The following is a 24111-nucleotide window of genomic DNA, read 5'->3' on the forward strand; positions in this document are numbered from 1 at the left end:
ACTCCTCTTCTGGCTAAAATCTATCATGTGCCCTTAAAGTGAGATGCAGGGGAATTTCATAATCTGGAAAGCAATTCAAAAGTCATCCCTAAGTGACCTTCCCAAGAGCTTGAGATTCAATGGGATATACACCCCAGAGGAAACATAAAATATATTAATAGGCACAATGATAGCAAGTGAACTGTTTGGTTCTTCGGGCCTCCCAATTTCCACTACCGCTTAGACTATGTTTTTGAAATCACTTTACAATGGCCATAAATCTTTCACCCTGAGCTTCTCAGAGCACTCTGTGGGTGATGATTTAGTTTGACCCTTGCCCTTCCTCCACTCCAGGAGCCCTAATCCCCTGCCTATCTGGAGAGGCCATATATTCCGCAGACACAGACACCTTCTCGGGTTCCCCACATTTAGAAGGGAAGCATCACCTTGGCCAGCAGTGTGTCTTCTTTTGCTGCTAAGAGATGGCATGATAAGAGTGGGAAGAGCATGGATTTTGGCAGAAGACCAAACCAGTTGTGGGGGGCACATGAATCCCTTTCCCTGAGCCTCAGTGTCTGGATGATAATAAATCCCAACCCCATAGCAGATGATAATAAATTTAAAGTAATACAGGATTGCTATACATATTAAGCAAGATATCTATGCAAGGTGCCTAGCATGATGATAGTATGTTTCTTCACTCTGCTTTCCCTAAAAGCAACAAAATGAGGTTCAAGTAATTGGTGGGTATGGATGTTGTATTAATAAACACATTCATATAATGTGGGGGGCATTCAGAAAAGATCAGTTAAATTTGTTCATTCATCTTTCCCATTCCGATTTTTTATCCTGCTCATTATGAAGTAGTCAGAAAGGCATTACACTTGGAGTCAGAGAGCCCTGGGTTTGACTCTCAGCTGGGTAATCTCGGATATTAACGTAATCTCTCTGGGCCTTAGTGTCTTCCTCCATAACATAACGGTAATAATATCCCCTGCTAAATTCAAAGACTCATTAGAGGAACCAAATGAGATACGTGTGAAAATGCTCCACAGTTAATAAACTGCCATGCAGACATTAAGTTGCGTTACTGTCACAACTGCTCTTTGTGCAGGTTTATCAACCACATTTGTCCTCTGTCATTTTTACCTGTGTCCATTTCCCAGACCCCGGTAAGCCTTAGCTTGGTCTTGCATGCGATTCAGACTCTGGGCAACAGATAAATATTGTTCATAGTACTTGATAGCTTCCTCATAGTCACCCAGGGCCTCGTAGCAATCCCCCAGGTTGCCGTAGGCCCGGCCCCTGTCGAGCACAGACTCGTTTCCACTTAGCTGCTGCAGCATGGCCAACTGCTGCTCAAAATAGCCGATGGCTTCTTCCATCACATTCATGTTCATCTTTGTGATGCCCATGTTGCCATAGACCTGGGCTTCTAGACTTGGATCCTTCAGCTTCTGCCCTAGATCCAGCTGTTCTTCATAACACTTGAATGCCATTGTGTATTTCCCAAGGGCCATGTAGACAGCAGCCAGGTGCCCATGAGCTCTGCACTCCCCTGGCAAGTCACTCAGCTCCTGATATACCTCCAGTTCCTGCGTGTGATAACCCAAGGCCTTGTCATATTTCTGGATCATTCGGTATGCAGTGCCCAGGGCTGCATATGCACTGGCCTCCAGTCTTCTATCCTTTACATGGTGAGCTAAGCCCAGCTGCTGCTCATAGAATTTTATTGCACCATTTATATCTTTTTTACAGATGAATATATCTCCCAGGTTCCCTAGGGCTCGAAATTTAGCCTGGGAATTATTCAGAGACTGGGCTAGGGACAGTAGGTACTTTTGACACTCTTCAGCTTTGTTGAAATTCAGCAGAGCCTTGAATGCTAGGCCCAAGTTGCAGTAAGCTTTTGCTTGGCTCAATTTGTCGTGAAGGTCTTTTGCCAGTGCTAGATCCTGCTCATAGTATTTCACCGCCTCCTGGTAATTTCCAAGGCAGTAATGGGCATAGCCAAGATTGTGGCAGACCTTCCCTTCTCCTTCCATGTCTTGAAGGTCAGGAGCAAGCCGGAGGTACTGTTCATAATAGGGGGCAGCCTGGACATACTCTCCCCGAGAGCAGTGGAAGTTGCCCAGGTTGCTGAGGGCCCGGGCCTCACTCTGGATGTCACGCAGCTCCCGGGCAATGTTCAGGTGGTTCTGATAGTGCTGCAGGGCTCGGTCGTGGGCACCTAGGGCCTGGTAGGCCACAGCAAGGTTCCCATGTGTGGATGCCTGTGAGGCGCGGTCATTCACTTCCATGGAGATCTGTAGCTCCTGCCGGTGGTACTTGACCGCCTGGTCGTACATGCCCAGAGCATTGTAGGCATTGCCCATATTCCCATAGGCACGGCCCTGGGCAGCGTAATCACTCAGCTCCTGGGCGATGCACAGGTGGGTCTTATGCAGCTTCAGTGCAGTATCATAATCGCCTTTCATCTGGTGTATGATTCCTGAGAAAGAGAATAAAAACAGAAAAACGTTGGAATAACCGATTAGCAATTTGGAAACAAATGTAATTTGCAACTCAATTTATACTCAAATACAATCCAGATGAATTAAAGAATTTAAAATAACAGAAGGTAGAATTAAATATTTATCAGCTCTCCAGAGGGGGTATAGCTTTCTAAGTTTTGAAGGAACGGCAAATTGACAGATTTGATTACAAAAATAAATTTCATACTACAAATATGTATCTAAAATTAAAAGGCAAACACAATACTGGGAAATACATGAAACATATATGAAAAAATTCAATAGCTATTGTGTGTAAAGATTTCATTTGGTTTGATTTAAAAAAATCAAGACCCCAATTTACTGAAATAGACAAAGAACAGTAGGTGTGAGCAGACAACTCGTGCAAGGAAATACAAAGAGTAACCACAGGGGAAATGCTAATTTCTTTTAATAATCAAAGAAATGCAAAATAAAACAACCCTGAAGTATCATTTTACTTCTACTAAATTAGCAAACAAAAAATTTAAACAATACCCTACATTGACAAGGTTGCCCTGAAACTGGTAAAGACATTAACCGCTGGACAGAAACGGCAATAGCCTTTGAAGCAGCAGCAGGGCAAGAACCACAAACACGGTCTTGCTCAGACCCTGCAATCCTACTCAGGTAATGTATTCTAAGGAAATCATTCGACAGATGCAAAAGCTATAGCGTAACAGTCTTCACCGCAGCATGACAGATGAGTGGAAAATCAGAAACATCGTAAATGACAAACACTGGGGGACTGTATAAGCACATGTTGGTATATCAACTCAAGAGAGGATTATGCAGTCATTAAAAAGATAATTATGAAGTCTATGCAGAAGAATGGGGGAAAAACGTTCTTACAATAATGTTAAGTGAAAAATGCAGAAAACAATGCTGCATGTTCCTTGTGACAACAACTAGGAAAATAAATGTGTGCACGTGGACAAGACCTTGAGGGGATTATTAAAATAAAAACAGTTGCCTTGTTAGGTGATGGGATTTGAATAATTTTTGTACCAGAATTTCTTGTAATTCTACTATACATCTTTTACTGTCAACTATAATAGTCCTTCAAACAATGCTCATAAACTATGCTCTAGCTGCTAAGCTATTGTTTTTACAAGCAGCTCAAAGTGAGATATATCATAAATATAAAGTAGCTCCAAATGAGGCATATCATAAAAGTAACTTGGGAGGTGCCTTTGAGGCAAGCCTGGTTCATCCCAGTTCGGGCTGGGGTGGGGGGCTCTGGAAAAGGTACAGGGATCTAGTATACAACCAGGTTTCTCCTTGCTCTGGGTTTCGAACATGCTTTTCCATGCATCAGTGCGTGAGTGACCAAAACCTGCAGAAGTACAAAGACTCAAAAACACCAAGATGGGTTCTTCTTAAAATGTCTGAACTGAAAACGGTCACTGAGAAAGAAAACTGTCAACATACTGTCTCTGCAATTTATTTATCTCTGTGAGACCTATCATTCATTCATTCATCCATTCACTTACACACTGACCCAGCAAACATTAACTGAGTATTTATTGTGTACTAAGCCTTGTGGTGGGCAGCAGGGGTAGAGAGAACAATGAAGACACGAATCTGCCCTCAGAAAGCACACAGGGTCATAAGGAAGAAGTCATGAAGCAAATAATGTCAGTACACATAACAGCTGCTGAAGTGAGGCGGGGAGAGAGGAGCATGTCAGGGCCACTCTTCTGGTCCCGACTTCCTCCTCTGCCTGAGGTGGAGGTCTGCCCTGCCACAGGAGTGGCACCTATCTCTGGGCCCAGCCATCTCTTTGACATTAACTGGACTTAGGGTACTGGATAAATCATTTAGCCTCTCTGAACGTTTTTTAGTTCACCTATAAAATGAGGAAAATAATATCCTGATACCATTAGAGGGTAGTAGTGAAGATCAAAGGAAATGGTGCATGTGCAAGTGCATCGTACATTGTAAAGTGCAATTCAAATATTAGTTACTGAAATTACTACATGCTTCCAGGAAAGGGAATGCTTGAGGTGGTAGAGATTAAATAAACTATGGTAATTCTTTTCTGTATTTTCTTGTATGAGTAAACTAGTTCATAATGTTTTTAAAAAACTAAGTAAATCATGGTAGTCTATACAATGGAATAACATGGTGCCATTAAAAATGGTGAAGTAGAAGTTTATATATCAATATGGGAAAAATTACAATACATTAATAGGATATACGGTCACAAAGAAGTACATTTTAATAAAAACATTAATAGGGTGTGTGCATAGACATATATATTTATATCTATACATACACATAGAGAATAAAATTTATTTAAATGTTAACAGTAATCTTTGGGTGGTAAAATTATGGTTTTTTCCTTTTGCTTATCTGTATTTTAGGCATTTTTTCTATAGTGAATATATAACACTTTGTTTAAAAATTACTGAAAGTATTTTTGAAACTCTGATCCAATAAGAGGAGTAATATTCCCAGGGATTGGGTCTGGTCACTTCCCTGGGTTGGAGATGTCACCAGCATCCTAGCTGGAAGGACCAGAGTTTTTCAGAACCTGTCTCAAGGTTAGAAACTCTAAGCTCTCCAAGAGGCAATACCTTAGCATCACCTGGAACACTTTCAGTGGTGAAAAATTATTAGTGACACACATTGCAGTTCTAAAGGCCTGAATTTGGCCTATATCGCTAAACTGCTTTTATCTAAAGAGTAAAACTTTTAGATTTAAATTTTCCAGGTATCCTTAGAGGGAATGAATCATTTACTCCCTCTCTCCTCAGCCTCTGCATTTCTAAAATGAGGGTCAAAATATCTGCCCAGCCATGAGTCCATAGTCACGAAGAGTCAGAGCTAGCGAGGGCAGCAGGAGTGTCTCCCTCTGAGCACTTTCTTCTACAGCGATACCTCTGTGTTCATTTTTCCCCACAGCTTTGGGATTTCTTTGCAGTGATTTTTAAGCCAATATGATCATTATTTTGTTGCTAAGATGATGTTAAGGGGAAGCAAGCAGTGAGAGACCTTCCGAGAAAGCACTCAAGGGAGCTCAGGTTTTTTGCATGCTCCCTACCACCAAGACACAGGTCTCCTGGCCAGCCTCCCACCCTGTCCACTTATATCCCATCCTACAGGAAGCTAGCTAAGCATCTGGAAGGCACACTAGAATGGAAAAGGCACAGAACTTTAAATCAGAAGTCCTGTTTTACAAGACTGGCTTCTACCTCATTCAGCTTAGTATCTTTGAGACAATCACTTTATGTCTCTGAGCCTCTTTTTTTTTAATTGAAAACTTTTTGGTGTTTTCCGTTTTCTTATTAATAAGGTCAGGCTATAATCATCTCAAAGAAATAGTATGAAAAACATAATAGCATATATCAACAAGCTTTGTAAACTATATAGCATGCTATCTAAGCACGGTATGAGCAGTACTTAGAAAGGAAAAGGAATTCTCTGTCTCTTATTCTCATGGCCTTAAGAGTCTGGCCTAGTTAATAGGGAGCAGTTGGGATGATAATGGCTCCCCAGGGTTCAATGATCTGTGAAAGAAACTGCCTGCTGGTTATGGCAAAATGATCTGACCCCCAGCCAGCTTGCCCGAACATTACCCTTTTCTCCTGTTCTTCCCCTCTGTCTGACACTTCCAAGGGTCTATAAAGAATCCTAGGAAGATTCTCAAAACAAAGACTTGGGATACAGGCAAGGGTAAGAGGAGGTGGGCCTGGCGGAGATGGGAATTTTTTCATCTGCCCCGTGTCTCTACTGACCCAGTCGCTGCCAGCCTGGAGAATTCTGAACGGAACATTACACACTCTTGGCAGCCTTTCTCTTTGTTGAGGCAACATAAAGGCGGCCCTGAGAACTGCCAGCAGAGTGACTGCACATGCTGAGGAGATAATCTGCAGATCCTCCTTCCCTTTCGAGACCACAGCTTGATTTTCCAGGGCCGTCACTCAGATGAAGACTTACAGAGGGCCTGTCAGCAGGGGTGCACGAGGTGACAACGTACTGCCGAGAGGGGAATTAAATGAAGATTAGTGGGGCAGAAGATCCTCACAAAGCTGAGTTCTCACAAGGGCGTGCAGAGAAAGAACACACGGTTATAAATTTATACATCACCACAGTTGGCCTCCACCTATGCATCAGGAATGGTTACTGCCATGGAAATACTACTACCTACTTCAAAGAGCTGTTGTGAGAGCCAAGGAGATCATGCTGATGAGAAGCTAGGACAAGTGCCTGGGACAGAGTAAATGCTCAATACATTTGCTTTTATTATTAACCATTACCAGCAAAGACCAAGGGAGGTGTGAACAGGACAAGCCAAGCAGAAGAATTTCTACTGAAACTAGAACATTTAGCATTTTGGCAATGAATTCTGGCTGCCTTCTACTGGTGAATTCTCTGAAAGCAGGGTTTCAGTGCAACTCCATAAACAATGGAAGCACTCTTCTCATTTATTGAAAATATCATTGTTCTGATTATTAATAGTGCACAATCCAAATGAGGCTTTAAGAGCTCAGCTATCCTTTCCTGCTGCTGTCCAACAGGGTGAGTTCTGCTCCATCCTAGCCAAATCACCAGCTATTCGCAGAAGAAATATAAGATTTGGGGACTGGAAGAGGCTCACTTTATAAATGACATGACCCAGGCCCAGTGAGAGGAAGTGAGTTAGTGGCAGAGCTGAAGGAGAGAGTTTTGACCCACATTTGTCCTCAGCTGTACTAGCCCATCTGCTTTCAAGATATGCAGGAGACGTGAAGGGACTGTTATTAGTCTTACTAGGTGTGACATGGAATAGTAGCCATGCTTTAAAAAGTTCTCATCTGTTAGAAATACATATGGAAGTATTTACAGACGAAATGACATGATGTCTATGGCTTGCTTTAAAAATACTCCAGCAGGGGGGAGAACGGTAAGCATGTAGCGTGTTTATGAAAATAGATGAAACAAGATTACCAAATTGTTGATAATTGAGTTATGTATACACGGAAGTGCATTATACTATTCTCTGTGTATGTGCGTGTGTGTGTGTGTGAGAGTGTATGAAAATTCCCACAATAGAAAGTTAATCAAACAGTAAAGATATGCAGAGAGATCTGTACTGCACATTCTTCTGTAGCCCCTTTTGGATCAGGAAACTCTTCCTCATAGCTAAGTCCTGATGTGGATGTTTAAGTTCATTTTTCCGTCTTTGGGACCTCAGTAGAAAATGAAATCAGCTGGTCAGCCTATACCAGCCTCCATATCCTTCTCCAGGCTGAAAGGAGGACATGTGCAGATTGAAAAAAACACAGTGCTTTGTCCTATTGCTTTAATTTATTTATAGTCATGATACGTAGTTTTACCTTCAATTTCAAATGATCTTAAAGGATAAGATGATACCCTGTCTATCAAACAGGCACGGTGGGAGGGGATGGTAAAAACAGCTGAGAAAACCTGCTCCACAGAAACAGCACTGCATATTCTCAATCCTCCTTCTCACCAGGAGAAGTGGCCCGTTTCTCCAGGGGACCCATTATTCCAACTATAGACATCTTTAGGTTCCCTGGATCCTCTCCTTCTCAAATTTCCACAGGGTTCTTCTACACTGTACCTAAAATATCTCAACGCTTGGGGTGGGGAGGACGGGACAGAGCTGGTTAGTAAACAGATGGCTGGAATCAAAGGCAAGACAGCAAACTGCTCTATGTTAGAAATGCAACCAACTGGATGTTTTATCTAACTCATTTTCAGGTTACTTTTTATGTACCTGGAAACAAGTCTCCATTATTTTTGCCAGTGGAGGACAGCAAAGGAACAGATATTTTAAAATGGCAGATAATTCCAAAATTACTTGTCATATGATTTCAGCTACGAGCACCTTCCTGGGGGGTAAACTTTTCCTGAGAACTTGGGCTGGTTCTCTACTTAATGATGTCATTCACACCTCAAAACAATCCTGTGAGGTCAACATTGTGGTCTCAGAGACCCAGGAGCTTCAAGGACTTACTCAGGTCCACACAGCTTTAAGCGGCAGGACTGATAGTGGAACCTAGGTTCTTCCGACTCAGGAGTCCATGCTCTTTCACCTGCTCCCCTTCTGAAACGAAGCTGGAATGTCTTCTAGTGAAAGGTGGACATGATTTTGCATCCATTTCCTCCTTATTAACATTAGTATACTGTTGTGGCAAACCAACCTTATGGAAGCTATATAAAAACAGATTGACAGCCTGGCTAAATTTGTATACAGAGCACAGAAGTACACATTAGAGACCAGAAAATCCTAAGAGACTCAGGAATGTAGTAGGAGGAGGCAGAAGTAGTCATCTGTGTGGGTGTCACCTCCGGAGAATTCTTGGGCCATCACGTGTGTCTCTTCTGCCATCATTTATCTTAATTACATCTGTCTACTTTTTCTACCGAACCCGCCAGGCTCTTCCTGTTACTCCAAGGGATAAGTGAAGTTAAGAGCCTGTTATCTTCTTTGCTTCAACAGCAATTTAGGATGTCTTCAGTGACATTGAGAGTTCAGTGGCACTTCTGTCCCAGATCCCAATTGCCCTTCCCTTCTGTTTCAGTTCTAAGGAGCCTGCTATAATAAGGTCAAGGAAATCCCTGCACATGCCACCTCTCCCTCCCACAAACACACTCCAATGGAAACTATCTGTCATTTCCCCCCCAGCTTTATTGAGGTATAATTGACAAATACCGTTGTACAGAGCATACAATGTGACGAATTGATACACATATACATTGTGAAATGTTTACCACAAGCAAGTTAATTAACACGCCCATTACCTTTTTGTGGTGAGAATGCTTAATATCTTCCCTCTTAGCAAATTTCAAGTATACACTAAGTATTACTAACTACAGCTACCATGCTGTACATTAGATCCCCAGAACTTATTCATCTTATAACCAAACTTGGAGGAAATAAAATGTACTTAAAAGAAAAACAGAGAAGTCCTAATTGCTAATCCCTGGCCCTCAAACTCCCGTTAGCCTGAACAGAGGCAGAGTCAGTTCCTCTGTAGTCCCCTCCTGCCACCATCCCAAAGGCTTGGGCTAAATAACAGTGACAAGAAGCCCGTCTGCAGCCCAGTGGAGCCCACAGATATTTTCACTGCCTTCATATATGGCCCCACTTCCTACTTCCCTTGGATAGTTAAAAAACCAAGACTGCAGGTGAATAGCTCTGAAATTCCCTGGGCCTGTACAGTTGTAAAACCTGAGGCAGTGGGGAAGATTAATTGGGCCACGAAGTAGGGGAAGCTATAATTAAACCAATTAAAAAGGAGGTGTTTGGAGAGGGGCGCTCCAGAGATGGATGAGGAGGTAGGAAGTGCTGGGCACAGTCATCCCTAACGGCTGTGGCCAGACCACTGCGAGAGAACTTGGTTGGAAGCCCAGAGCAGAGTGAAAAATATGCTGGGCTTGCCGGGCCAAGCCCCGCCATTAGTCACTGTTTGGAAGAGGCAAAGTGTGCCTGGTTTTCATTCTGGATCACAATAAGAGGTGAGAGGCACCCTCATAAGTTCATAATGCAGAAAATGTTACAGGGAGTTAGTTTCAATATGAAACAAACATTTCTTTTGCTTTGAGGCCTGGGGTAGAATCACTGAAATGCTGAGATAGCTGCTTCTGGCCCTCCCTTGAGCTGAGCCTCTAAAAACTGGACCAGTCCCACCTCCCTGGAGCACCTTGTGAGGGTCCCTCTGACCTGCAGAGTAAAGTACAGACCAATTAAAACGGCATTTACAAGCTTCCAAAATCCAGGTCCAACCCAGCCGTTCCTGTCCCATGTAGGCTCTTTATGCTATGCCAGCAGCCAAGCAGCTCCACTCACCCTTCCACTCCATCCCACCCTGCCTTGTATGCCTGACTTTCTCATCCCATTTGCTTGGCTTGCACTGCCTTTCTCCCTGATCTGTGGCAGACTTTACTAATGTTCCCTACTCTCTGGTCTCTTCCACACTAGACATGTATTTTCCCCACCCAGGAGAAGTTAGGTGTGGCCAAGTGACTTGCTTTGCACAATGAAATGTGTGTAAAGTCATGTGTTACTTCCAGACAAATGTTTAAGAGCTGGAGTACAATATTCCATGCTCTTTCTTACCATGCCTTATTGACTGTGGTAGCTGTGTGTGCCGGATGGTGCCGCTATAGCAAGATGGAGCCATGGCAGGCCTGGACTAGTGAGCTGCCTGTGAAGGTTACACAAACCTGTAGTAGGCTGTGTATAAATATAATACTTTGTTGTTTGGGGCCACCAAGATTTGCGAGCTGCTGTTACTGTACCAGACCCTAGTACCTCCTGATGAATGTACCATCTAATATCAACCTTCCAAACCCTCGCCATAACCTACAGTTTCAAACTGTGCTGACAAAGCCTATGTGAGAAGAGAGACACCTATTAATAGGAGTTTCCTGAGGGAAACTACATCAGCTACACCTCCGGATGTTTTAAATTCTAGCTCTGGATCAGGAGAGACCACTAAAATCTATAAACAAACCAAATTACCTTGGACCTGCACAGAGTAGGCTTCAGTGAATTAAAGGTTAATCTTAATGCCCCAGGATTAGTTATTTGTTTTTGATTCAATTTTGCTATTAGAAAAAGCACACTGAAATCTATTATAATCTTTGCTGTTAAAACTGTATTGATAGCATAAATTTTGTTACCAGAATCCCTTATATAAAATCTCTCTTAAGAAATTTCTTTTAGAATTCAGCTTTCTTTCCCCTGAGGAATTCTATGCTCTCATCCTTTGGGTAATGAGAATTATGTGTTTTTCTTTTTGCTTTGGCCGCCAGGAAGCTCTGACTCAAATATGAAACTCTACTATAACAACTATGTTAGCCTTTATGGGTTGCATGTCTGGGCTCTTTTCCCTGATCTTGGTTTCTACTTTTATTTGTATTTCCCTGATCTTGATTTTCTATTTCTATAGTATCATCATTTGAGATTGTAAGCTAAGTAAAATCCTTTATGGAATGAAACAAGTTATAAACAAGCAAGCAATCGAAAGTTATACCGGTTGCATGCTCAGCTGACTTTGCCCCAGTAATCTGCCTATGCCCTTAGCCTATCACTACTAGACTTTGCTGCAATTTGTGCCATGGGCCCTATTTTACAAGCTTTAACCATCCAGAAGTGCTAGTTACTTGGAGATAGTACTTTATGGTGGACAGGCAATGTGGCCAGCACTGGAAGTTCTCTATGCCTGGCTCTACCACTTCACTTTTACGTTCTTACAAAAGTTACTGCTTCTCCTGGCCTCAAGTTTTCATCTCTCTCGGATGGCTATTCCAAAGATCAAACAAAGTGAATGCCAAGGTGTGAGTCTCCATTTTCTAGGGTATTGGTACTATTCCAGACAGCTTCAATAACGATAGTCCTAAGTATTACAAATAACAAAATCAAAATACGCCACTCCCTCTAGCATTATTGTACTATAGAGTGCAATTCACTCTAAGTCTTAGATGCCATCATATTTCCAAAGTGAGTACACGAAAGGGAACTTGATACCAGATCATCTCATGTAAGGAGAGTGCAAAATTATGGGCTCTGAGAACATTATAACCAAGCTCTGCATGTGATGTGATAATGGGGCCCATTTCCTTAAGGGTCTCAGTGTGTGCATATGGGAGAGGCCCCCTGAGGGTATTTGGAAATGTGGTGGGGCATTTTTGGTTGTCAAAATATCTGGGGGCCCAAACTGGCAGGCTGTAGGGTGGGCTCAGGGTATCAAACAGCCTGCAACATGTGGGAAAGTCTTGCACAGTGAAGAAGCCACCCCTAAAGGCCAATGGACTGTACCGAGACACACCAGATGCTCTAAGGCGATTTTACACCCTGGTACTAATTAATAATCTGAAAAAAAAATTCCGTTTCTGTACGGTCATCCAGTTTACATTGCTAAAATAAATCCTCAAAGCTAATTAATTGGGAAGTCTTTGGGCTGGTATCCCATAATTTAAGCAAAAGACTGAGAAACTGGAAAACAATTTTAAAATTTGCCTCACTAACTGATTGCCTTCACCAGTTTTTTACCTGTGAAATGTAATTCATTCATTAAGAAGATAAATTTAAAAATACCTACATATGAGCTTCCTCCCAATTTCACTATGATGATAAGGGAGAGGGGAACACTTCCTAAATAATAAAAATAGTAGCAGCAGTAATAATACTGACAACAATATATGAAATTCTCCTTTGTGATCTCATTCAACACCGTGACACTAAGAACCTACTATGTGACTCCCAAATACGCAATGCCAGCTTGGAGATCTCTCCTAGACATAAGTCTCATAAATCGAACTACCTAATGGATATGCCTCAGATAACCTAAAGCTCAAGGTTCCCAAAAATGTTTGCTGAATTGTTGAGCGGAATTAAATCTAACATTTTATGGCACTTGTCAGTTGTCAAAGTCCTCGGGCCTCCACTATCTTGTTTCACTCTAGGACAAAGGCAGGGTGGCTGGGTCTGCATTTGAAGACACTCACAAAAGCCACATGGTCACTAGGTTACAGAGCTAGGACCTGAACTCAGGCCCACGCCTCCCACCCCAGCGCTCTTCCCCTGGGTTACTTTGTCCCTCTGAGGGTCCAAAGCAGCAACTGCTGGAGAATTCAGCCGTGCAATTTGGGGTGAGGACAAAGCCCATGCCCCAGGGCCACAACATTCCATCAGCCCAGAGAGGAGGAGGGGATGGCACAGCCTGCCCAGACCAACAGGGAGTCCTGGAAACAGACAGGGAAAGGGAGGAGGAGCAGAAGAGCAGGCCAAAAGAACAGCCCTTCAAAATGATTTCACTTTGCAAATTCAATTGCAAAGCAGATGGATTTTCCAGCAAGGCTGGAGAGCAAATTATGAAATCTGCTTTCCCAAGGCAATCGGGTCTGAAAAGCTTCATTTTAGAAATTTACACTGGATAGAAAACTCAAACTCTATGATTGTGTGAAGCGTTCTAGCTAGATTAAGCATAATGCTATTAAAACAAGTGATTCATATATTCTGCTCATTTTTCTATTAGTACATGGACTTTTGGTTAGGGTAATTTTGAAAACATGGAAAAGAGCAAAATGGGATTGAAATTGTGAATCCATTTCCTGCTTTCAGTTTTTCTTCCCTTTCTGTTTAATTGAGAGGGATTTACTTAGGAAATTAGAGGCTCCTGAGGCTGGCTCACTTAGGCATATCACAGATTATACTGAAACATGTCCACCTAGAAAGCTTTTGTGAACAGCTTTAAATCTGAAACCCCATTTACCTCCTTTATTCAAGTTGTAGACTCATAGGATCAGAGAAACCTGTAGAAATCACCTAAACGTGGGCTTCCCAAAACACTTGCTGATTCTTGACACACTTCAAATCTCCTACATCAGGAAGGGGTGGATTCCTGTCTGTCTGTCCTGCCAGACCAGTGAGCTGTCCATCTACACTCCTATCTCCAGCCAACCACTTCTTCCATGCACATATAAATAAAGGAACCACCCAGTCTCTCCCCTTTGATCACATACAGAATGCTAACGCAGAATACCATTAGCGTCAAGACCCAGACAACTTTAATGCTTCTGTGGCTTTCTTTTTGTCCTTTTCTTGTGCATATTTTTACATTATTGAGATTCTATAATCGAAATTGAACAATCTCAAAAATATTTTTTCAATTATAAAAATAACACATGTTAAAAAATGCATCTGGCAGACAGAAAAGTTTGGCTCAGCCAACACTCATTTCCAACTTCCTCCTTCTCTCTTGCTGCCTCTGGCTATGGGGCTGAAAAGCTAACTATTCACTTTCCCAGCCTCCCTTGAAGCCAGGGTTGGTCAAAAGACACTATTTTGGTCAGTAGACAAAAGCATAAATCTGCCAGCATTTTAGGGAAAGCTCTTCCTTTTCTGATAAAAGGATACAAAAGCAGCTGGCTCAGCATCTCCTGCTTCTCCTGATTTGAACAAGTCATGATGCCTGGAGCTGCAGCAGCCATAATGTGACCATGAGGCATAAAGACCTAGCATGAGAGAAAGGCCAAGAGAATTGCAGAGTAATAGGCCCTGTTATCCACAACCTCTGAACCAAGGTCAGGTGCCTCACACTTGTTTTGTGAGAAAAATAAGCCCCTATTTGTTTAAGCCACTATAAATCAGATTTTCTGTTTCTTAGCCAAAGTATTACTGTTATAATATTCAATGTAGAAAATATGAAACACAGAAAACCTCTATATAGCTATCTATCTTACCAGAGACAATCATTGCTAACACGTTAGTAGAGTTCCTGACAATCTGTTTTTGTGTTGGTGTGGATTGTTTTGTTTATACTATTAAGATTATATTAGGTGGCACAGCAGTTAAGTTCGCACGTTCCACTTTGGTAGCCTGGGGTTTGCTGGTTCAGATCCCGGGTGTGGACATGGCACCGCTTGGCAAGCCATGCTGTGGCAGGCATCCCACATATAAAGTAGACGGAGATGGGCATGGGTATTAGCTCAGGGCCAGTCTTCCTCAATAAAAAGAGGAGGATTGGCAGCAGATGTTAGCTCAGGGCTAATCTTCCTCAAAAAAAAAAAAAAAAGATCATATTATATGTACAGGTTTTTAAACATAATTAAACTAAGACCAGGTTCGTAAAGGAAGATAATAATAAAAAGGACTTTATGATGGGTATCTGCAGTTAGGTATTTGCTTACAATTAGATCATTCAATACGGGTTTAAAGAATGTAGACAATCATTTCTCAAGTTTCTTGGTAATGAAAATGGTCATTATGTTGCTCTCTACAGCTCTGCTTTGTAGAATAAAAAGAAATGTTTTTAGTTCAGTAACTCTTCTGATAGTGTTTTCACAATGTAAAATAACTAAGCCATTCTTAGGAAGTGCCGGGACAGAACGACATCAGTTATGGCTGTCAGGGGTATCACACGGAACAAGAGTCGTTCGAAATGGGGGTGAAGGATGTGGCAAAAGAAACACATTTTCTGGTACTGGTCAAGGAGACAAAGCAGGGCAGTCGACAGATACACGGCAGGTTCAAAGTTCTCTTGGTAGCAGAAGCCACTTTACAATACACTGGCCAACTGAAATGTGGGAGCAGATGAGAAAAAGAAGACCCTCAAGGCCTCCAGTCACACTTCCTAACTCTTGTCTTCACTTGTTTGTTCTTTTCCTCTATGCTCTAACAGAGCCTGTTCTCCATATCGTGGACTCAGTTTCCCCCTGGTTCAGTTGCGCTCAGTTCTACCTTTATTTCAGATTTTACATTTTTAGGTTCCTTGCAATTCTTCCTTCCATCACCCATCTTCTTTTTCATCTGATTCTTTTTTCCCATATCAACCTCCTTTCTCCTTATGATCTTCCACTCCTATTTCACGTCTTTTTGCATCTGCTAAGGATGCCAAACTTGTGTAAACTTTTCTTTTAGTTCCTACAGTGAACAATTTTTAAAGGTCTGCTTCCCTTCTGAGAATCAATGCTGCTTCTTCCTTATTCTGCAGCAATTTTTCATCTATCTCTATTTTTTTCCTGTTTGAACTTCAAATAAAGCAAGGTGTACCTAATATTTATTCATAAATAAAGTGCATGGTTTGTGCTCCAATGGAGTTGGCCCCATTCTCCATGTGCTTGGGTACTGGCCAAACCCCAGCCTCAGATCTACAGCTAGATGACAGACGACGATGTACATAGCGCCTAGCTCAATCCCTGGTGTGTAATAGCATCTACTTTAATAGCTAAAATGATCAAGGACATACTATGTGCCAGGCCCTGTTTTAGGCATTGTACCTGTGTTGATGTAATTCTCACAGGGGCATATGAATTAAGCACTATAATTATTCTGATGTTCCAGATGAGTCACAAGGAGGTTAAGGAACTTGCCTGACATCACACACCTAGAGAGCAGCAAGCTGGGATTTGAACCCAGGCAGTCTGATTCTAAAGGTCAAGCTCTTAACCAGTATATCTGACAGCATTTAATGGCATCTGAGCAATAAATGAAGCTTCTGTGAGCAGGATGTAGGTAGTGAAAGCGGAATTTGGGGAGGTACTATCTATGCCCAGTGCCTTTTAAATCATCTCTAGATTGCTCACCTGAGATCTAGTCATGGGTTTCCAGTTGTCTCAGGTTTTCACTTCATCAACTTCGAATGGGGGTCAGGGGAGGTAATTCTTCAGGACAAAGTCCCAGAGGTTCCCCAACACTGAAAAGATCGATACTAAACCGGATGGGTTCTCAACTGCTAACCAACTTCGTCTCCCATGCCTCACAGTATACACCCTCCACTCCAGCTAGCTCTCAACTTCGTCTCCCATGCCTCACCGGTACACACCCTCCACTCCAGCTAGCTCTCAACTTCGTCTCCCATGCCTCACCGGTACACACCCTCCACTCCAGCTAGCTCTCAACTTCGTCTCCCATGCCTCACCGGTACACACCCTCCACTCCAGCTAGCTCTCCTCTGTGTGCTTCAACAGAGCAAACTGAATACATTGCACACCCTAGAGAAACAGTAAGAGTGGCAATTACAATGACTGAGTGTTACACAGATCATGCCTCCAAAGAGCTCACCGTGCTCTCATCTCTCTCTTCCCTTTATCTTTATAGTATTACTCAGAGGGATGCAAAGTTATTAATCATTCATTTTCCAGATGGAGAAATTGAAGTACAAAGAAGGGGAGCAACCTACCCAAAGTCAGACAGCTGGTTACTGTTAGTATGTACCTGTTTCCGATCTCATCTCCTTAGGATCAGGCTCTGTGAGTCCTCCAGAGTGAAAAATAACTTGATTTATTAATCTCTGTTGGCTTGGACATAATTTGCTAAAATGCCTTTATCATCTTTTCAGCAAACATTTACTGTAGTGCTGAAGTGGGCATGGGGAATAAGAGATCATGAACACAGGGTTCCTGCTCACGACCTGGTGGGGGAGGTGCAGTCACAAAGTAGGGAAACAGGTGCAGGGACGGGGCCTCGACAAACAGCACACAAAGGCCTCTGCCGCTAGGTGCTCACTTTAACGACTACCGAGGCTGCCAAAGGCTCTTTTCAGTGGGGGGAAAAATAGTAAGGAATGCTTTTACACCTTGAACTGTGGTACCACAAAACTGTACACATCACTACTGTGTAGGCTGACAGCAAGAGGATTCATATTTCTTTTTATGATGTGCTTCTTAACTGCAATAGTTCGTAAAGGTCTGTTTGAAAAAAGAATTATCACCAAGCAGTTAAGTAATCGGCTTAACAGTGATTTTAAAAAAATCATTAATAAAATTAATAAAAATACATTTGTAAGTAATTCACAAATGCTTTAAACATACTCATCCATTAAATTAAAAAAAATGTTGCATAGTTCATTACAAAAAGCTGGGTAAGAGACAAAAGGATGAGTTTTCTCTTATGAGGCATCTGCATAAATTAGGTGAAAAAAAATACCACACTGGGGGCTTAGAGACTGCACATATCCATCTAGAGTCCTTAGAGGAGCTGGGGAAATGGAAATTAGAAAGCAGCAAAGCCACTATATTCTCTACCCCTGAGGCAAAAACCAACACATGAAACAAGAGAGAATACTTTGGTCCTAAAAGCGGATTGGAGAGGAGTGGAGAGACTGAGTTTGGCTCTCTGTTCAAGCAGATGTGAAATGATTTACTGCAGCACTGAGCGGTTTCTACAGTGACCAGAGTCCCCCAGTTTCTGAAGTCAGGAACACTCCATCCCGATAGCAGTTCCTAAACCACACGGTGCCAGGGGTTGCCAATGAAGGACAAGCATGGTTCCCCAAAAGAAAAAGTGGCCTTTCTTTAATATAATGAAATAACCTAATCATGAAATTATATAATCTAAGTATTGGGCTGGACCCTGGATGTATCATTCAGATCGATCAAAATCACAAAGGTAATCCATGGAGGACTATGGGTTTCCAGTGTTTTGTGACCCACTGTTAGGCAGCAGTTCCAGACTCTCGTGGTATTTGAGGTTAATCCACGCTCCACATTCCTCTTCAAATTCCGCTCTCTAGAACGGTTCATTTAAATACAGTGACTCCAGTCTAAGAGATGCAAGACAGTATTTCCACAGAAATGATGGCCGTTCTCAAGATCTGATGGCCTGAAGACTCACTCCCTAGTTTATACTATGTAAATTTAGATTGAAAAACGAGAGGTTCTATGTCTTCCCTTCTGGTGGGAAAGGCTGCCATTATGTAAATATAGGGCCATAGCAAAATAATCATCCAGTTCTGTGTTTTCCAAACCTTACTCCACAGGCAGCTGTGCCCCATGAGATGCTAACAGCTGTCTAGAGACACATGTGTCTTCCATGGTCAAGTGAGTGTGAAACACTGGACTAAACAAAGTTAATACAGGACTTCTCAGGACCTTTCATATGCTACTGTGCAGGATGAATTTCTTGGAGGGGGATCTGGTATCCCAAATGATCTGAGCACAGCAAGACAGCCTTATCCACATCTCCCAGAAGACGGGTTCTACAGAACAGTTTGTGACCTAGCCAATTTTTAAAATATTCTAATAAAGTGAAACACATTGTTTAATTGATTCTTAAAAGATTTGATGTAACTATAATCATTACAAAGTCAAGCCCTATTAAAAACATCTGTTACTGTCAGGAGGAACCAGTGGGTCACCAGGCCTGGGAGACACAGGTAACTTTTCTCTGGACTGGGCTAGGAAACATTCTCTGTCAAGAGTTGAAATCAGTCATTTTGCTGAAATTTTGATATATAAGAGCATTTACAACTGAGGTCTCTAAGAAGCATACTGCATTATTTACCTGAGTGCAGAGATACAACCTAAGGAAAACAGCATCACACTTATCCAGTTTACGGCTTTTAGGTACCTTTTAAAGTAGAAAACGGGAGCAATAAACAACCAACCTCCCCTAACCCCTGTTCCTCCAAGAACAACCAAGATAGGCTTTCCTCAACGTTTGTCTGGATGTGTACTGTCCAATACGGTAGCTGCTAGCCACACGTGGCCACTGAGCACTAGAAACAGGGCTAGTTCAAACTGAGATGTGCTGTAATACAAAATACACTCAGGACTTCAAAAACTTAGTATAAGAAAAAGAATGTAAAATACGTTATTAATTTTCATATTGATTACGTGTTGAAATGATATTTTTTATGCATTGAATTAACTAAAATATATTATTAAAATTAATTTCTCCTTTACCTTTTAAAATGTGGCCACCAGAAAAATGTAAATGACATTGTGGCCTGCATTATCTTTCTAGGGACAGTGCTACTCTAGCCAATTGGTCTGCCCTTCGCGACTATGAGCTCCGTGAAGCACAGGATCTTACTTTCTTCGCTTCTGGAGCCCTGGAACTTAGATCAGTGTCTGGGTCACACCAAAGCCTCCAAAAGTCTTTGTTGAACTAACTTGAATTCCCAGGGATTAACTCTCCAAGGCTAGACGTCCTTCTTATAAGGAAGCGTGGCAAAGAGAAAAGAACACGAGCTGTTTGGCATTATTTTGAGTTGAACTGCAGCTCCAGTAAACTTTATTTTCTCTGGCCCTCAGTTGTGCACCTGAGAAACAGGATAAGGTGAGGATTAAATGAAGCACTTATGTAAAGCACACAGCCAATTCCTGTCACCAAATGATGAAGCAGGATTAAAACTCTGGTATCTATTCTCAACATTTCTGTGCCTAATACTGAGACCCACTTGCAGACCTACACACAAGATGTTAAGTAAGTGGTGCTTGGAGATGAGGACCAGGCCGCATGAGGAGTAAGATAAGAGAATTGGACTCATCATGAAGACTGCAAAAGATGCCTATCTGCCTTTACACATTTACCTAGATCTGGATGGCCGTTATCAATTTTTCTTTCCCTGAACACAACAGAATTGTTGCATGTAACAATACACCAAATGGTTTAGTTATCTATACCGCTACTCCAGCATTCTCAGTGCCAGCAATCTCGAAGTCTATCTGTGCAACAAGTGAACTGAGGCTGATGAGCTATTCCCAATGGAGGTCCTGTTAACAGTGCCAAGCAGAGAGACATTTAGCCAGTCTGTAAACCAGTGGGTCTCAACCTTGGGGTACACATTAGAATCAACCTGGGAGCTTTTAAAAATCCCAATGCCGGGCCCAGTTCCCATCAATTAAATCAGAACTCTTGAGGGTAGGTGCTATAGGCCGAATGTATGCCCACAACCTTCATATGTTGAAATCCTAATGCCCAAAGGTGATGATATTAGTAGGTGAGGCCTTTGGGAGTGATTAGGTCATAAGGGTAGAGCCCTCATGAATGTGATTACTGCTCTAATAAAAGAAGCTCCAGAGAGATCCCTAGCCCCTTCTGCCATGATCTGGAAGAGGGTCACCCAATCTTACCCAACCATCTTGGTACCCTCATCTCAGACTTCCAGCCTCCAGAACTGTGAGCAATACGTTTCTGCTGTTTAGAAGCCAGCCAGTCTGTGGTGTTTTGTCCTAGCAGTCCAAACACACTAAGACAGTGGGCATCGGTATTTTGTAATGCTCCCTGGGCAATTCTAAAATGCAGCCAAGGCTGAAGTCCCTTTCTCGTTCTAGCATGTTCTTGAATACTTGAAAAGAGCAGAGGCTCTGAGATCAGGGAACTATCTAGGCGCTAGCATTTCTCGGCTGTGTGATCTGGGGTGAGCTACTTACTCTTGAGCTTCATTCTCCTCAACTGTAAAGTGGAGCTAATATGTCCCTCATGAGGGGCAGTGGGGAGAAAGCCAATACGATCAATGTGCAGAATGACCGGCACATCGTGGCTATCATTATCAATATTTCCCTCACCTCAGGGGAAATGACTCCTGCATGTGGGAAGGTCAATCTCACCTCCTCCTGTGTTCATGCTACGCTGGCAGGGGAGATGATGCACGTAAAAGTACTTTGCAGACCAAGGCTTCTCAAACCTTAACGTGCATAAGAATCACAGGGGACCTTGTTAACACACAGAAGCTGATTTTCTAGGTCCAAGGTGGAGCTGAGAGTCGCATTTCTAATAAGCTTCCAGGAGATGAGACACTACTGACCCACGGGCCGCACTTTGAGCACCAAGACGGTGAATGGTAAAGCTCTCACCTGAAGTAAAGCACTACTACTATTTCCTTAACATACTTTTAGGAAGTATCATCATATTACTCTCTCGAATCTTCAAAATGTTTTTATTTTTGAGAGACTTTATAGCAAGTGTAACACCTATAAAGAAACCAGTCTGAATCAGAGATTCTGTATGAAAAATTTGAAGGCTTAAGCTCACTGTCTCTCACCTTACAATATTTTCCTTTTTGCCGTTAGTCATCATCTGATTCAACTTAACAAACACGTCTGAATCACAAGAGTATGGAAAGCCCGCTTCCCCTCCTTTCTGCCCAAGAATTAAAGGTATTTCTCCCTTTGTTTATTACTGAGGAAAAGCAGAAGATCCATTACAACCTACAAGGAGCCTTGGGCCTCTTCCTCCACTTTAAGAAAATAACATTAAACTGCCTCTTTGATGATTCAGAAACTTCCCTAGTTTTATCGCCAAATGAAAATGGTGTTTCTCAACAACGTCAATAGTTTTGTTTTAGCATAATAATCTTAGACCAGTGTGCATCCTATCAGAATGATAATGCAATTTTTGTTTTATACATATGTATCCATCTTTACACAGAAATAACATTGTTTAAAAAATTGGGCATGAAAAATTTCTGGGTGAATTAAACGCTATTTTAGATGCAGAAAGACAGCTGGGTAATTAAGGTTTCTATGTAAGATAATTTTGAAAAGCATCCTTAAGAGTCTACTTGTCTTTTGGAAAATCTGAAATTTCCATTTTGCTACATGAATGGGTTGGATCACCTCAATTAGTGATAACTTCTACAGAGGTTCCTCCAGCCCTCTAGATTCTGTTTTCTTGCATTCCTGGGGGACAGAACTTTATCTGTCACCAGAGAGGAGCAGGTGTTTGGGTGCTTTTGAGTAACAATGGCAATAGCCAGGACGCCCAACAAACAAACACTGGTGGTACCTGCTATGCAAGTCACTCAGTGCCAGGTGCTGGAGGCATTCGGGCAAGGACTGTGAGTAAAAAAATCCAATAAGGCCTTTTTTATTAGAAAGATTTATCAAATAATTGGATATTATGTTGAGAGGCTTGGGTCTGTTTCTAAGCTAAAAATAAAAAAATTTTCTAAGGTAAATATTTTTTGGCTGAAGATCAGTTCCCCAATCAATTTTATGAGACATACATATCTACCATGTACTAACTCTGTGACTTTGAGTAAACTGCTTACCCCCCTCTAAGCCTCAGTTCCCTCATCCATAACATGGTGGTTACATCTACTACAAAGAGCACTAAGGATTAAGCGAGATGCACTAAAGAGCTTAGCACAGTGCCTAGTACGGAATCAATGCTCAAAAAATTGTAACTATTACAATTTTTAGTATGTAGCACTAAATATTCACTTGCTTGTTCTGATTATTTTCTTCTGTCCCTGGGCTAATCCCTACAACAGCACTGGGGGAAGAATTCATTCATTATTTAAAAGATTCAGAACTTTTGATTTCAGAAATTTGTGGCCATTATGCCAAGTAAGCTAGATGCAAACTATTAGTATTGTGACATCTCAGTGACCACACACTCCAAGGGTCACACTCTAGGGAAAAAGAAGATTCTTCACCTAGATGCAATAAAAAAACAAAAGAATGAAATGAGAAGATATGAAAAAATCAACTTGTAAAAGTTGGGCTCTTGGAGTCCAATGTGTGAATGCTACTACAGATGTATATGCCTGAAGGTAGCATGGGAGAAGTCATCATGCACTATCAGATTTGTTGCTCTATAAAATTACACATTTTAATAAGGCAACCCTTTTGAGATGGAAATACTGAATGGTGGGAGGCGTTCACAATCATTCATCCAGTGGTCTCAATATACTTTATAAGCACAATTCTCAGCCTGGTGACTTCAACAGGACCCTCATTATAGCACAGAAATGTACTAACAGCCAGGAGAAATGTGTTTTCCTCTTGGCTTAGCCATGAATCTGTTGTGTGATCTCAGGTTAGGCAATAAATCTTCCGAAACACAAGTTTTCTTATCAGTAAAATGAAGGAGTTAGACTGAATAATGTTTTATAAAAAGCTTTTCCAATTCTAATGTTCCATGGTTCTAAGATCCTTTTAATGCTGGGATACACTAATAATCTGATTTTCTAACATGACTGACAACGTTTGGAAGTATCCCACTGACAGCTTGATTCAGGTCACAAGCTAACTGCACCAAAGGGCAGAGGACATCTCAAACTCTTCAGCAAATATAAATGCAGTGAACTATAGAATATGCCAGTGGTTCTTGAAAATGGTACCAAATGCTTCTGGAAGTCAAGAAATAATTCTTTCAGGTAGAAGAATTAGAAGAGTTCATCACTTTTGGCATCCAGATTTGGCATTTTGAGATTGAAAGAGCAAAATCAGTTAAGTTTCTTGAGGGTTCAGAATAGTAACTAAGCTTTTGATATGAGCAAAAAGACCTTGTTCTCAATCCTAGCTTTGACCCTAGCTGGCTCTGTGATCTCACTGTCTCTCTCTCTTTTTTTTTGATCTTTACTTTGAAATACTCCTACTTTCATAGGAAGTTGCAAAGATAGCATGGAGACTT

The 24111-nt window shown here is 41.8% G+C and overlaps 1 protein-coding gene across 5 annotated transcripts in view; it reads right to left on the bottom strand.

Annotated features, from left to right (window-relative positions):
- The window catches only part of TTC28 (tetratricopeptide repeat domain 28), a 597782-nt gene that overhangs the window by 103951 nt on the left and 469720 nt on the right, over positions 1–24111 (bottom strand). For all 5 annotated transcript variants that reach the window (XM_014835534.3, XM_014835530.3, XM_070516305.1 and 2 more), the window contains one exon: positions 1129–2470. In XM_014835534.3, coding sequence (XP_014691020.1) covers positions 1129–2470 — 1342 coding nt within the window. The remainder of the gene's footprint in view (positions 1–1128; positions 2471–24111) is intronic.

The sequence above is a fragment of the Equus asinus genome, chromosome 8 (assembly GCF_041296235.1).
Source record: "Equus asinus isolate D_3611 breed Donkey chromosome 8, EquAss-T2T_v2, whole genome shotgun sequence".
Classification (NCBI taxonomy): Eukaryota; Metazoa; Chordata; class Mammalia; order Perissodactyla; family Equidae; genus Equus; species Equus asinus.